This window comes from Lepeophtheirus salmonis, chromosome 13 (genome assembly GCF_016086655.4).
Source record: "Lepeophtheirus salmonis chromosome 13, UVic_Lsal_1.4, whole genome shotgun sequence".
Classification (NCBI taxonomy): domain Eukaryota; kingdom Metazoa; phylum Arthropoda; class Copepoda; order Siphonostomatoida; family Caligidae; genus Lepeophtheirus; species Lepeophtheirus salmonis.
This window is the reverse complement of record NC_052143.2, coordinates 2213802-2229759: the sequence shown is the minus strand read 5'-3', so window position 1 is coordinate 2229759 and position 15958 is coordinate 2213802. Positions and strand designations below refer to the sequence as shown.

The 15958-nt window shown below is 30.1% G+C and overlaps 1 protein-coding gene across 2 annotated transcripts in view; it reads right to left on the bottom strand.

Moving 5' to 3' along the window:
• The window catches only part of LOC121127920 (extracellular calcium-sensing receptor), a 71315-nt gene that overhangs the window by 15539 nt on the left and 39818 nt on the right, over positions 1-15958 (bottom strand). For both annotated transcript variants that reach the window (XM_040723500.1, XM_040723501.1), the window contains exons 4-5: positions 7208-7510; positions 4544-4762 (exon numbers count right to left, since the gene is read on the bottom strand). In XM_040723500.1, the coding sequence (XP_040579434.1) occupies positions 4544-4762; positions 7208-7510 (522 nt within the window). The remainder of the gene's footprint in view (positions 1-4543; positions 4763-7207; positions 7511-15958) is intronic.

Sequence of the window (15958 nt, the reverse complement as noted above, 5' to 3'; positions counted from 1 at the left end):
GATTCATCCCTTTTACTCGTACAAACATTTTCTTCAAAATAAACAAATTATAATTTTGCGTAACTAATAAGAAAAACAACGTTTTCATTTGAAAGAATAAATAAATAACAAGGAAGAAAGAATATTTAGAAAAAAAAAAATCAAATCATTTTTTTTTTAAATTCTCAAGAGTTTTTTTTAAAAGTAAATAAAAATACGTATGTACATTCAACAAACATATGTTGTTCATGCCTACAAAATTATCTGCAAATTCAATGCCACTTTGCTCTTAACTCATTGTGCAATTATTCTAAAAAATACGATTCCTACGTGTTCTTAGGGAATGTGTACAAGTAATTTCATCAATTTGAATGATTTTGATAAATAAAAATGGTCAAATTATATTTTTAAATTTGATCATATATATTTGGGCTAAAGATGCTCGAAAGTTATTGGTCCATTCGTTTTAAGTATTATGATAATGATCACATATAAAGTTGATTAAATTATAAGGCAATAATTATTCAAATTTGCCAGTTACAAATCGTTACAAACAAAATAGCTTTATTTTGGACTATTAAAGTATCTACGTTGGTATGATCAAATATAATCAAAAGGTTTTGACACTTATTTTATAGGCAATTAAATATATAACTCCAAAAACAATGTACAAACTTTTAAATTCATATTTGTTATGTTAAAAAATAAGAATTTGACATGTTCAACTTCATGTATTGATTTTCTACACTCTTAAGGATTTAACTTGAATGTTTTAGAAATTAGGAACAAAGAAGTAACACCTGTTAGGAAAGTTATTACAAAGTGTATATTTTTTTGGCCGGAGAAAGACTTCAATATCAGGTTCTATATATATCTCTTTGTTCATACTATCCTCAAGAAGTATATAAAGTCTTTTATTTGCCACCTGAAGGCTTAAAGGGTCCCAGTTGGCCCCCCTTATGAAAAAAATTAAGTGTCACCCTTGAATGAACAGTTACGTTTAACGAGCTAAAATTGATACGTATTATTTTTTCATGGATCAAAAAATTGCTATATCCATTGGTTTTGTATTATTCATATCTTAGAAAAAATCGATTCATATCCTATATCCTTTGTAGGTCTGAATAGAGGGGCATAGACACAAAGAATGAAGGTGAAAGAAAAGAGACAGAGAGAAGGATGTAGAAAGACACACAGAGAGAAAGATGTAGAAAGACACACATAGAAAAGAGAAGATTGGGGAGACAGAGAAAGGGAACGGAGGTTTTATTTCGGCCAAAAACAGCCTTTTAATGAACATGAATGCTGTTAAAAATATCATAGGAGCATGCTTGGTTATTTTATACGTCTACTTGCTAAATTTCAGACTAATCGGTTCGACTATTTTATATGATAACACCAGAAACAGACTAGTGACCATATAGAATATATTTATTAGTGGTAGGTTTAGTCTGGAAATCCTAGACCGGTCTGAGACCGTTACATTTTTTTTTTGTTGTACCGAATTAATTCGGTACAACAAAAAGCTCGGTCTAGACCGGTCTCATAGAAAAATTCGTTCTAGATCGATCCAAAAGAAAAATTTGGCCTATTTTGGTACCCCAAAAAAATATGTCCTGACTGATTTTATTGACCAATTGTGTATAACATGACTTCAGATGTATTTTCAAGCACAATGACGTCATACGAAGCTTAAATTCGATTACCTCCACCTTTCTTTGGTCCTAACTCAAAGGGTGGCTGGGTTGTGTGGGGGTGGGGAACATATTCTTAATTCTTACAACTTACGAAATGAATAAATTGATATTTTTATCAAAAAAAAAAAATGATTATGAAAAAATCAATGAGGGTTGATCTAGAAAAAAAAAAAAAAAAATTGGTCTCTCATAATATATAAGAGCGAAAAAAATCGGTCCATAAAGTGAGACCGAAAAAAAATCGGTCCACAGTCTGGGCGGCCGAAATATCGGTCCAAATCGGTCTAGAAAAAATCACTTCAGACCCAACAAAAAAAAAAAAAAAAAAAAATTGGTGTTGGACAGAGTCTCAACACTAATATTTATGTATATTACACCTGATACGGAAGTATAAAGTGGAGTTGTCCTACTCCTCTCCAAGTTTGTCCTCCCTTCCCTCCACCCATCCATTGTTCCAACCTTAGATACTCCCTAAAGGAAGTCCTTAAAGTCACACACCGTCTAGGGGTGTCAATAGAAGGGTTGAATACGTTCCACTGGATAAAAACAGATGTTATAAAAAAAAAAAAGGAACCCTGGTAACGCATCACAAATATTATAGACACTTATAAAACAGATTAAGTCAAAATGGAAGTAACTCTACAGAAAATAAGATATGTAACATATACTAGGCATACTGAGAAGATATCTATGCATGGATTGAACGTACATATGTATATTTATTCGAACATGGATTAAATCAATTTATATACACACATAACGTGTATGTAAAATATAGTAGGTGTGCCATGATAAACAGTATTTTTCTCATTAGTCTACATTTCATAAATAATTCCGATGAGATTGGAGGATTATAAGTATGTGAGTAGATGCTTGGGTCGTAACTCCCTCCTAATTAACTCCAAATATCCATGATTATAATTATATTTAATAATGGAGGGATTGTATTGTGTATGCCACTATATTGGGACTTTTAATTGAGTTATTCCTAGGCTGGTATCGGTCCTTAGTATGGGATCGATCCTTTACCATCTTATCCGTTCTTGAAAATATATATTATTTTAACACGTCCTCCATACGACATCATTTTCAATAATATTAAAGTTAAGTATCTCAATTGGCAAATTAAATTATTGTAGAGAAGCATTCTATTCAATAGTAGGATAATCATGTATTATTATTCATAATTTAGCAGATTTAATTTCGTCTTCATTACAGTTGGTCTTGGAATTCTGGATTCATGATAGTTTATCGACGTCAGTCTGTTGTTTTTTTTTCTCACTTGAATAATAAAAGCCTTCTTCTTATATAAACTTACAGTTCTTACTACATAGTTTGTATTTAAATAAAAAATTTCCTTTATAATTCTTTAGGAAATAATGAGTTTTTTATTTAAAATGTGAATAATAATATTTTTATCAAAAATAATGACGAAGATTCAAATTTGTAATTCAAAAATGTGAAGATTGCTGAAATGCGTAGTTATATATTTTTTAAATGTTAAACTCAATAATTGTGCCCCTTTTTTTTTACTATAATATGTTATATTTTTGTATACAGAGGTGTCCAGATAATTTAAAATATTTAAAGGCTTATAACAAACGAACAAGAAGAGATAGAACCACCAATTTTATTTTAGGTGACAGCTAAATTCAATGTCATTCAATTATTTATAATGAGATCCCCCTATTTTGATAAACTCGGACACAAGATACAATATCCAGCTTTGCTATTATACTGGTTCTAGTTTTGCATACTCCCTGGATGGACAAGGTAGCCTAAAGAAGAAATTATAGCATCCAAGAAGACTGTTTTCAGGCCCAAAAGCCCCAAGAAGTGCAAGATGTCTTGGCCACAAAATTTCCTTAGTCTTATAGCCTGGATTTTTGGCCTACCTCGGGAAGAGAGTCAAGCATGAGGCCTTAGCCAAGTATCATTCGTCTGTAGAGGCCCTGAATAAGTCCATTACCCGTAAAATCTGGAAGAGTACCCACGGGCTTGCCAAAGCTTCCGTGTGTCCCAAATTATCAAGAAAGGCAGATCTTATTATAAATAATTGAATGTCATTAAATGTAGCTTTCAAATGATGATTTTACCTCTATAATAAAAGAAAAACGTCTCATTTGGGAAAATTACAATTGCCATCTTTATTCCAGGAATTTAGAGCTCAATGATATTGTCAAGTAAAGGAAATATTTGTTTTGTTCAGACAAAACGTTCAAAAATGTGTTCCGTTTCGTTTTTATATTGTAAGCTTCAAGGAAAACACTTTAGTTGACTAATAAAGTTCATCTAGCCATATTTGACGAAATTGAGACTGTAATGAAGACCTAATTAAAGTATTCCCAATTCTTATAAAAATTGGTCAAGACTGATTGATAAAGATGTCATTGGCTTATATCAATGATGATGTCATTTGGCAAGATTGTTTGATGGGACGTCTTTTGCCTTCGATTTGGACACGTACTTTAAATTTAGGACAATACCAGACTAGAAGCCATAATTTTGGGGCTGATACATCCCTACTTGGGATTAAATTACATTTCCTCTGAGTAGATCCCAATCCTTTCATACTATAATTATTGTTGCCTATCATGGGGATGTTGTTGTTTGGAATGTAAATACAAAAAAGTTGTTGTAAGTCAAGGAGGAATGAGTCTGCTTTTTTTTTTTTTGCCTTAATGCATATACCTTGTTGTTTGTTAAATAGTTTATATATACAAAATAGAACATGTAACTTCCACCTTTCATCCTGAGATAATTACAATAACGTTACTACTTCTACAATAAGTTATGTACATGAATATTTACGTTTAGAACTAAGATACGGATATTAAATATAAGCCCAGAGAAAAAGGATGTGATACCTGGTAGTCTAGGGTGATAGAATTGCCAATATTGATTGAGTTTTTCTGGTGAAAAGTGCGAGGGAAAGTAAGGTGTCTGTGCATTGTATGTCGGTGGAGGAGGTGGTGAATAGGAAGAGGATCTTCGATCCCTACACCGACTGCTTCCTGGTGGACCCTGCTGATTAGAATTGGTGGGAGTAGCTGAAGGTGGAACGACGCGTAGAGGACGGTGGAAACCTAAAAGAAAATTAAGGGATTCAGGAAGTTTCAATCGGTTTAAGTGGTTTTTTATAATTAAAAAAACATAGATGTTTCAGGGTTTAAATAATTAAGGATTTCAATTATTTGTGGGTACTAATGTTGTTCAGTATACAAGTACTATAATAATACAGTTACTATACCAAATTGATATTGAAAACGGTACTGCCAGTGATGACGTAACTCTCCAAATTTCTCCCCTCCCCCCAAATCCCAATAAATAAAAAACAGAAATAAAAATTAAAAAATTTCGGAACCTATATAAAAATATCATTACAATATTAGGTACATTGATGAAGATTGTAAAAACACATGCTACTCAAATTTATGAAATAATATTGAGCTTAGGAATCGAGCTTATTAATTAACATCTTTAAAATATCTGGTCATAACAAGCAAAAAGTTTGAAATTTAATCATTTCAAATTAACATTAGGACACTGGTTAGTGTGCTAATTTTTAGACCATGTTTAATATATGGAAGGGGGTGACCAAACTTTTGCATACAATCCACTAAATTTTTGGCTTATAGTATGAATTTGTAATCTGTAATCGAGAGAAGGGGATGGAGCATAATATTTGTATTAACATACTACGTACATTTGTATAATTAGAGTTGATATTTTTGTAAGTAAAAGATCAAGTTTAGAAACTATAAAAGAAAGAAAAAACAAAACAGAAAAAACTGCTGTTGCGTGTGTTCTTTTTTTTCCCCATTATCTAATAAGTCGTCGTGGAGTTAACTTCTCCCTCTGAAGTAGTCATTCTTGCCTATCTTTCGTATTAATTGTTTTAAAAATCTATGACAAAATAAATATATAGGAATTGAAATATAATAACGATATTTTCTCTGCAGTAAATCTGTTTGAATGTAGAAGGTTCTTCATTTTATAGTAGTAATTCATTTTCTCCTTCCAAAATCCTATAATAAGATAGCTGATATTAACAAGGGGCTCCTTGCAATCTTTTTACTTTGCAAAAATGTAAACTCTATTTATATAATAAACTATCGGTATGGTACTAATTCCCTCAAAACTTTACAGTTTTGAGCTCCTTTTCATGATAAATTTGATTTAAAGTTGTCTTAAATAGCTATGGGTATCGGGTTTTTTAAATTACTAAATTGACAGAATAATAAAATACCTCATTGGATGGTGTAAGAGTTTTAAATTGTTAATACAAATACAATTATATTATTTAATGGTTTCTAGAGATGTAATACTTTTTAAGCTTAGTAAATCTATTAACCTTTAATCTATTTACGTGTAATATTCATATAAGCTTTGTTGTCAGAACATCTTTCTAACCCAAAAGTAATGGTTTAACTCAACCATTGGATATAACTATGCCAATATTTAATAGTTAGAAGATTTGCTAATTGAAAATTATATTATATAATTTTATTGATATTCACAAATAACCTAAACCTTTCATATCGCATATGTCTATAGAATTTTTTCTGATGACAAAGACAATTGAGTGTAAATTTCTGATGGAATGCCCCATATATGTATGTATATTTTTGATCTTCAGTCTTAGACAGAGCTCCCTACAAACACTGGCTATGTTTCAGCTCATGTAATATTCATGTTTCGCTTATAGCTTTTTCTGGGAAATTTTAAAAGGAAAAATAGGGGAAAAAATATTTTTTAAAGGATTTCTTTTCTAAAAAAGGTCCTAAATTGAGGTCCAGCCCAAAAACTCTGACATGAAAGTAAAAAATATCATGCAGTCACCCTTTTTGATTCATCCATATAATAAAACATCCATGGATCAAAATTATTGCTTCAGTATCTAAGTATTTGACCTAGGATAATGAATGAAATTTTCTTGTCAAGCCATTTTCAAATTATATCTAATTACAGGTAAATGAGATTTGATTATACCAACAAATGTACACATATGTATGCTTGTACCTATGTAAATATAATGAGTAGAAAGGAAGTTGCTTCAAAATAAAGTCTTTTCTTTACCAAGGACGCTTAAATTGTCTAAGAAAATGAAGGATCGATCTTTGGATTATATATGTAGCATCATTTACAGGAAGAATTTTTTGTTGTCGTTTGATTGTGGAGTACTCATCATTCAATCAATCTCCTTTTTTGTTTTTTAATTTCATGCTCAAACATGTGTTTTTACAAGGAAACAATTTTTGAGTTGACTTTGAAAAAGAAAGAAAAAAGAAGTAAAATATGCAAAATATGGCAATAAGTTATAGATATACATATGAAAAGGGTCTCATCCTTGAACCTCTATTATCAGTACAAAATAAATCTCTTCTCACCTTGAAAAAATAACCCAACTACTCATAAATACCCATGTGTCTAAACCATCATAATCTATCCCAACTAATCTACTAAAATAGTGCTTTGAAAAAGCTAAAACTATTTACCAACAAACAATAAGAATGCAATTCCTGAATTACCTGTATAAGAATTACCACTTCTATACAAAGGACTCTCGGAGCCATGATCCTTAAAGGCAGACGACGTCCTTGGAGACACGATCCCACCGTTAAACGGAAATTTAGCACCGTAAAAAGGTTTGAAATGATAGAAAGAAGGAGCATAGGGATCCGTATTCCCAGATTGTAGAGAAAATCGATCATCTGGATGAGTGAGCTGATCCTCGATGTAAATCCCTTCCTTACCAATAGCGGAAAGCTGACGACTCTTGGGGAGAAACATGACGATGAATGTAATTGAGCAAATAACAAGCAATCCAAAACCTAAAATTATACAATATACTGGTTATTGAAGAACATAGAAGTATGTCTAAAGTGATGTTGTAAAGAACACCACAACCACGTTTATTTCGCTACATATTTTGCTGGATCCATTGCTATTCATATCTAAATAATATGTGGTTATTTCATAGATATTAAGGAACAGTAAATGTCATGTTCTGGTTGACAAATTCGATTTGGTTGATCGATGTATCCATCAATTTGCATTACTTTAGTACACATAAAAACCATAAAGACATTACCAATGAAACAAACAAAAACAATAATGATAAATGGATCATCGTTACTCGTACATGCTACAATGAAACATCCTTTTAGTAATTAAATATTAAACAAGCAGATTGGCTATGATTGACCTTCAATACTATTATTATTGGTTAATAGCTAAGACATCGAATATAAACGTAATATTTCCTATAATTATATATAAAAAGAGATATGAGAATTATATATATTATCACAGATATAAATAAAAATCCAAAGAATCACGTCTAGTAATTGATAGGATAACGTACAGAAATATCGAATGTCTTATCCTATAATTAGGAATATCGACAAGCCTTTTGATAAAAAGCACACTTAATAACAGAATCGTGGCTTGATCCAAAGAGATTCACCCTTTTTATTTGTTTTGTTTTTTGAAAGGGTGTTTTAATGTTAGTTCATACATTTATTGGACGTTTAAACCCCAAACGACATGTTTGGGAATCAAGAAATTATTTCCATGAACTGTGCAAATTATAATCTTCAAACCCCAACCATTTTTCTTTTTAAAATGAAAGGGTTCTGTCACTTCTTGTGATTTACTTTTTTGTTTATTTGTTTGTAAAAGAGATTATGTCAAAAAAACAAAACATTTGTGTTTTCAAAATTTAATTTATTATTGCATTTTCATTTGTAAAAAAAAAAAAGGATCCTGCTCATATTGAAACGGATAATTAATTGCGGCTTGAAGATTATCCTTTGCGAATTTCTTAACAATAAGTTACCCATTCTTAAATGCGTTCCAGTAGCAAATCAGTTATCGGTATTTTGATAATTTTAGGACTAAAAATATATTTTTTAAATACCGTTTTCTTTTGTACTTATAATACAAATTTTTGTTTGTGGCCATAGAGATAAAAAGTCATTTATTTATTCATCATTCCGTCCAGATCTCGTAAAAAATCATCCTATACTTCTATAAATGAACTTCCGAAAATAGTATCAATTATCAAAAAATATCGAAAAAAGGATGACTTGCCAGAATTATCGTGTTAACATGTGTTTAGGGATAAATGTTTATGCATTTTAGCATCGGAAATACCGGATTATATCTGTTTTACGATTGTTTCAATCCTTTCAGTTTCAATAAACTATACAATTATGTCTAGGACATTGTAAGCAAATTATTTATTACTAAAATAATAATAAAAATTGTGTTTTATGAAATGAAATTTGCGTTTAAGTAAATTCCACCTATTTTTAATTCTTATGAGAAAGGTTTAACATAGTTAACAAGTTAAATGTTTTGGTCAACTTATGACGGCTTCAACTTCTCTTCAGATGATCACTTTATGTTTTTTTCTCCATGATTTAAAGGAGGTTATGGAATTAATGATCAATTTGTTTGGTTGTTTTGTTTTTTAAAAAAAAGGCAATTTTCTTTCTTCCGTGTTTTAATAACGGACATCTTGGATTTGCTTGACTAAAAAAATCCACAACTATTCACAGAAAATTAAATTATTTGGAAATTTTGGCGATTCTCAAAAAATTTCAAAAAATCGACTGTTGACAAAAAATTAATTTTTTTTGGGAAAAATTTCTAAAATCGACAGCTGCTTATAAAAATAAATTTTTTTAGAAAAAAAATTAAATATTACATTTTTGGAATAAAAACTGAATATTACATTTTGGAATAAAAACTAAATATTACATTTTTTGAATAAAAACTAAATATTACATTTTTGGTATGAAAACTAAATATTACATTTTTGGAATAAAAACTAAATATTACATTTTTGGTATAAAAACTAAATATTACATTTTTGGAATAAAAACTAAATATTAAATTTTTGGAATAAAAATTCAAAAATCCACAGGTCTCAAGAAATAAAATTTTTTGAGAAATATTTTAAATATTGATTTTTTTTTTGAGAAAAATGTCAAAAATACATAGTTATTCACAGAAGATTATTTGTTTTTGGAAAAAAAGGCTATTGTTTTCATAACTAAGAAAAGTAAGAAATATTAAAAATAAGAATCACTAATCAAATATTATTTGCCAATCCTCATTCCAAAGAAAAACAATCGATTCTTCAACTCCGATTAATTGTCCTATCACTAGTTAAAATCCCATTGATATGTCCAAATAAATACAGGGTGACATTCTATTTTTTTGGGGAACGGATCTAAACAATTTTTTTAGTAGTTTCCAAATCATAGAAAACACTCCAACACATTTTTATGGTTAAATGATGTTTCACTTGAAAGGGAGTCATGCAATAAAATAACCATTTATATTTCCTTAAGACATCATTTGCAAATAATTACTCGAGTTTTCATGTTTTGGCTATAAATAATTAAAAGAAAGTAACACTTACAAATGTACATATATAATTGGATAGTCTTCAAAACTGATGGTTCATCAACAAAAAAAAAAAAAAAAAAGTTCAATAAATGTTTGAATGAAATTTCACAATCATGTACAAGGTACGGGTAAAAATGAGAAAATCTTTTATAGTAGTAAAGTGCTAGAAAATGGAATATCTATTCATAATTTGCCAAATACGTGATAAGTCATATCACAAGTGAGGCATAAAATTTTATGTTTAATTAAAGTCGTCAATTGTGTATATGTATGCCTAAATATATACAGCGTTTAAACAATACACACAAAAGTGTGTAATTATAATTTTCCCAAGGATTTTACTCAAATATATATATTTCTTCTCTTCATACAAAGTAATAAATGATTATATTTGAAGTAGGTTTTATTTATTAAAAGTGTGTTTTATTTGCCAAGGACGAGACTGACCTCACGAAGTTCTCTTGATCCTTAATTGTTCAAGAAAACTTTTTTCATATTTTTTGCCATATGGTCAATAAATCGTTTATCGATTTGTTTTTTAAGGTTAAGATAATCTATATTAAATTTATAGCTTCCTTGGAATTCATACATTATAAGAAGAAAAAAACCCACCATTTATTAGAGAATCTGACGAAATTGCTTATAACTACCAATTTATGTGGAGATTTTAGATTAAAACATTATTAGGAAGAGCATATCAGTGGGTAAACAAAATATGCTTTCAGCCGCAATGCTAATCGGAATTTTTGGTAGGTCACCCGTATTTTTACGTGAAGAGTGAATTTTCTTTTCACAAGCTGTTTTCATTATTGTTTCCTTCCTAAGGATTGAACTTCCTGCCTACTACATTCAAGCTATCATAAATAACTACAAAACCGGGTTAAACATTTGCATATGCTCATAAAGCATATGAGGATCGGCATCGGATTAATTCTTGCCTATAATCTTGTTTATTTCCTTCTCCCCCACCCCCTGTCACAGCTGTTTGTTGATGATCTAATGAAACGTCATAACAGCTAAACTACTCTCCTCAGGGTCATGTTAATTTTCTGTTTAAAAAAACAAAAAACATATCCACAGTGCTATTTAACTGTTCATCAATGGTGTCAACATCTTTTTTTATTGGGAGGAGGGCTGATTGGAGTGACCGTTAGTACACTGAGAAATATTAATAATCCAAAATTTGATGGAAGCCTAGACCCCTGGTCCGGGTGTTTACGTCCCTACTTATACACCTGGAATTCTTCATTAACATATGGATAAATATAGGATGACTTTATAAGTAATGTATTTTCCAAAACTAAGAATAAATTCATCCTTATCCCCCACCCCATTGTGTTACATTTGACCAGAGCTGGAGAGCTTCCTATAAAAAAGTGCACCTCCGTATCGATACGGGACCAAAATATGATACGAATACGGAACCATTTAAAAAAAATAGTACAGATACACGACTAAAGAGAAATTAAGTACCTACCAAATCTGCAAATTTTGCATCTATCAAAATGTACCTCTTTATTTCTAAGTGTCATCCTTGGAAAGTAGTGATGGGTCCTAAGCTTTTTTAGAGCTTCAGTATATGATTTTTATTTAGTAAAACTCGTCGAGTTGTTCCACGAGCCGAGTTGACTCGCGACACATCTCTGATAAAAAAAAAGGGTAAACCCATATACACGATACGCAATCACTATCTGAAAAAAATGATACGGAGGTACAGATAATAGCCGGCACGAACTCTTGGTACGGAGGTACGGATACAGAACAAAACACAAAACGTGTTGGTTTGGACTTAGTTTATGGTAAGATCATCTTGAGCACAACAATTCTATTTACAATGTATCACTATTATTAAAAAAATGCCTCACATTGGGGCACGAGTGTTGTTTACTTATAGTCGTTTGTAAACAAAGCAACATACAATGGTGCTGTATTGTGGCAATAATTATTCTTCTGAGTATCTGTCATTTTTTAAACAAAAAGCTACAGACTGTTACATCAACTTGCCGATAATATATACTATATATTTATTTTGCTCATGCCCTAATGAAAGTAATTGTTTAACTACTTCTAACTGATTTTGAACCTTTTTTTCAACAATAGAGGTTGAATGATATAATAAATATTGTATCCGGGATACTTTTGGCAAACCTGATCATCTACCCAGCCTCGATCCATCAATATATGTATAGTAATAATTTAATTTTTAAGACATTAATTATACATACAAAATTTTATTCCCTTTCGTGATGAGTGAAGTAATAATTAAACTTAAAAAATAAGACTTTTGTACATTAACGTATTTTTCAAAGTGTATGTATCTTTGACACACTATAACATACATAAATAGATACATTTCCGCATAGAGGCCAACTCCATCCATGAAAAATGACGATTATAAATAGATAAATATATTACTTTTAAAAACTTATACACAAGTACGTATCTAATGCCTTATACCTCATGCATATAATCAATGTAACTAGGATCCAGGATAAGTATGTACTTTCATTTACATTAGTATGCACATATTTATAGGTAGAATGTTCAAATATGTTCAAAAATCTACGTTTTAAATAGGGCATTGGTATATTCTATACTTTTTAAGTATTTGCTTTCAAATCATTCTACCTAAGTGTGTATGATATTTAAGCCATTTTGATATGCACCTAAAAAGATTTAAAGATTATGTTCCATACTGTACCCATTACATATAAAATCATTGAATATATTCCAAACTTTGAAGTTTTTTATGTATTTGAGTTTTAACTGGTTATTTCATAATATTTGCTTCTATGTTCAAAGAGCACGACAACTTGACAAGTTTTAAATAAATATTTTAGCTAATTTGGGGATTGGTCAAGGTAATACACGTGCTATTAAAATTTATTTAAAAAAATAAGCACAAGAAATACTATTTTGGGGGTAGGGGCGCTGGAAAATAAGGGCTATTGATCCCCCCATACCCTCACCTTTACAGAATTTGTATATTTGTTCGAGTAAAAAAAATTCTTCGTGTATAAAGAATTTTAAATGTCATTATTTTGAAGAAAAATAGAACTAATATTAGTTTACTCTTGTCTTGCGATAAAAAGATTATTTGTTCAAATTTAGTCTCTTCCTAAGTATTTTAAAAGGAACAAAGTTTATTTTCTCTTCCATTTTTTTAATTTGATTAAATTTGCCATCTATAAATTGACAATTCCTATCGAAAGTCCCAAAAAAGGGCTACGCCCCTTCCCCCAAATAATGCAGGCTCCCCCAATGACATCAGCACTATCTAATTACCGTAATAATAAGGGGCATTGTAGCGTTAGTTGTCTTGGAATTGGGGGTTATTCTTAGTTAAAGGGGTAATATAAATTTTGATAAACTCAGACCCATTGAGGGTTATTTAACTCGGATGCAAGGTATCAGAAAATGTTTTCTATACATTTTTAAAAATATCTATAGTTTTTTTACTATTTGATTTGGAGCTGGTTATAATTACTCATCGGCAAATATAATTTAAAAAAAAAATTTGAATATTTTTTATTGGCTATTACCTTTGTTTATCCCGATATTTGTTAAATATAAATCACTTTGGATAGTGATACATGTGTACTTATAACATACAGGTGATGAAGGAAAAAACGAATTAGTTTTTTGTCACGTCATGATCTGTCCTGAAAACATAGCATGGAATGCTAACAACTACATCAAATAAATATAAGATTATTTTGTTTCCTTCCCACGTTCTCAATCACCACCAGGGTTGTCGAAAACCATTCAAAAGTTGTGAGATTTCCCAATTTTAAATGATGTCATTTATTGATGGCGATTTTTCATTGTTATCGAAATTCAAAAAGGATGCTCAAATTTTTCAGTCCCTTTTATTCTGGGATCTATCTTCATAATTCACAATTAATTTGAATGCATTATTGTTTGATTCTGTACTTCTACGAGATTCTTTTTAATTAAAACTGTATATATGAGTATTAAAACATCTGTTTCTACCAAAGTCTAAAATTAATTTACCGCCCGTCTACTTAGAATAAAAATAATAGGCAAAACCCATTGTTAGGTTTAAAAATTGATTTTTTGAATGGATATTAAAGATTCAGACTCATTTTTCTATGAGAAGAAAGGAACTAAATCAATAAAAAAACTATATGTAAATTAATTATGGTTCGACAAAAGTATCCAGTCTGAAAATATAGTGGAGAAAAATGCCTTACAAATGAGTAGAAATCTGAAAAAGGTATTTTTTTATTAGGCATATATGATGTGTGTTCAAAAAGTAAGGAGACTTTTAAAATTTCGCAGGCAGCGTACAATTATAATTTTTTTATTTTTTTATGCTAATACATTCGCCACAAACATATATCAATTGTTTCATCTATATAATATGTTTAGTTTGTTGGTGAGAGGCATAACCGTTAGAAGTATTTTCCATGTAAGGCGAAGTAAACGTCCAGAATTATAGAAAAACTATTTATGGCTTTTGCATCATAATAATGCCCCATCTCATTCATTTTTGCTTGTGAGATATTTTTTGGCCAAAAACAACACAACAACCATGTTACCATGTTCCCCAGATTTGGCCCCAATTGACTTTTTATTGTTCCCAAAATTGAAGAGACCTTTGAAAAGATGGAATTTAGAACCATTGAGGAGATAACGACTACATCGCTGAAAAGGCTCAAAACTATACCTTAAAGTGTTTATGAGAAGTGCTTCGAGGATTGGAAAAATCGTTGGCACTAGTGTGTTGTATCTGAGGGGCATTACTTTGAAGGGGACAACATAAAAATCAATGTATAAATAAATATTTTTTCTAAAAAAATACAAAGTCAACTCCCTTTTTGAACACACCTTGTATGGGTTTTTCTCATTTTAAGTTAACTATTAGAATCCAATTTTGCATCAAAGAAAAAACGAAAATGTAAAAAAAAATAGCATCTCCAAAAAGCCTTATTATATTATAAAGAAGATATTGTTATTAAATATGCCAAAGCCAAAATTCAATAAAAACTTGCTTTTTTAATAAGGAATGAAAAATAGATCAACTATCAGTTCCTTGTGATCCCATTATTTTTAAATATAGAATTATTTAAATCTTAACAAGAGCTATTCAAATTCAACAAATCAACGCTCAAAAAACTGATAATGTGAAATAATTGACAGCTGAGAACAAAATACAGAGTAAATTTTTAAGTTAGAGGTATCTTTTGTTATCAGCTGATATAATTTGACCAAAAGTACACACTCACTCGTTGCATCTTGTTACTTTGATTGCATTTCTTAAACCTTTCTCATAAAAAAAAACAACAACTAAAAAGCCAAAAATCAGTTGGTACTAGTCAATTCCTTCCAACAATGCAATTATTATTTAATACAATTCTTGGGAATTATTCACAACTTAACATAAGATTATTTAAATAAGACCAATCAATGTTCAGAACTCTTTTAAGGAGAACAGAAGAATAAAAATCAACAGCTAACAACAAAATCTAATCTTTTATGTAAAGAGAATAAACGACTAACTTTTTGAAATAAACGAAGATGTGTTGTATTTTCCTTCCAGTTGTGTCTTGTATGATTTAAACCACCTGATACTAATTATGAACTCAAAAAAGGGATCACATATTATATTAATTTATTTAAATTTAGAACTTCAATTCAACGAATATTTAATATATACCACCTGGACAAATAATATGGCCAAAGAACAAAGACTATCTTAAGCCCGGTACAGTTCCAACCGGATCCTCTGAGTTTAGACTGAAGCCTAACTATATCTATGGCATAAAAGTATAGACCAATATACTGAAGAAGATCAATGGTTGTTGTTGAATCAAATATCCCCATTAGAATGGGAGGAC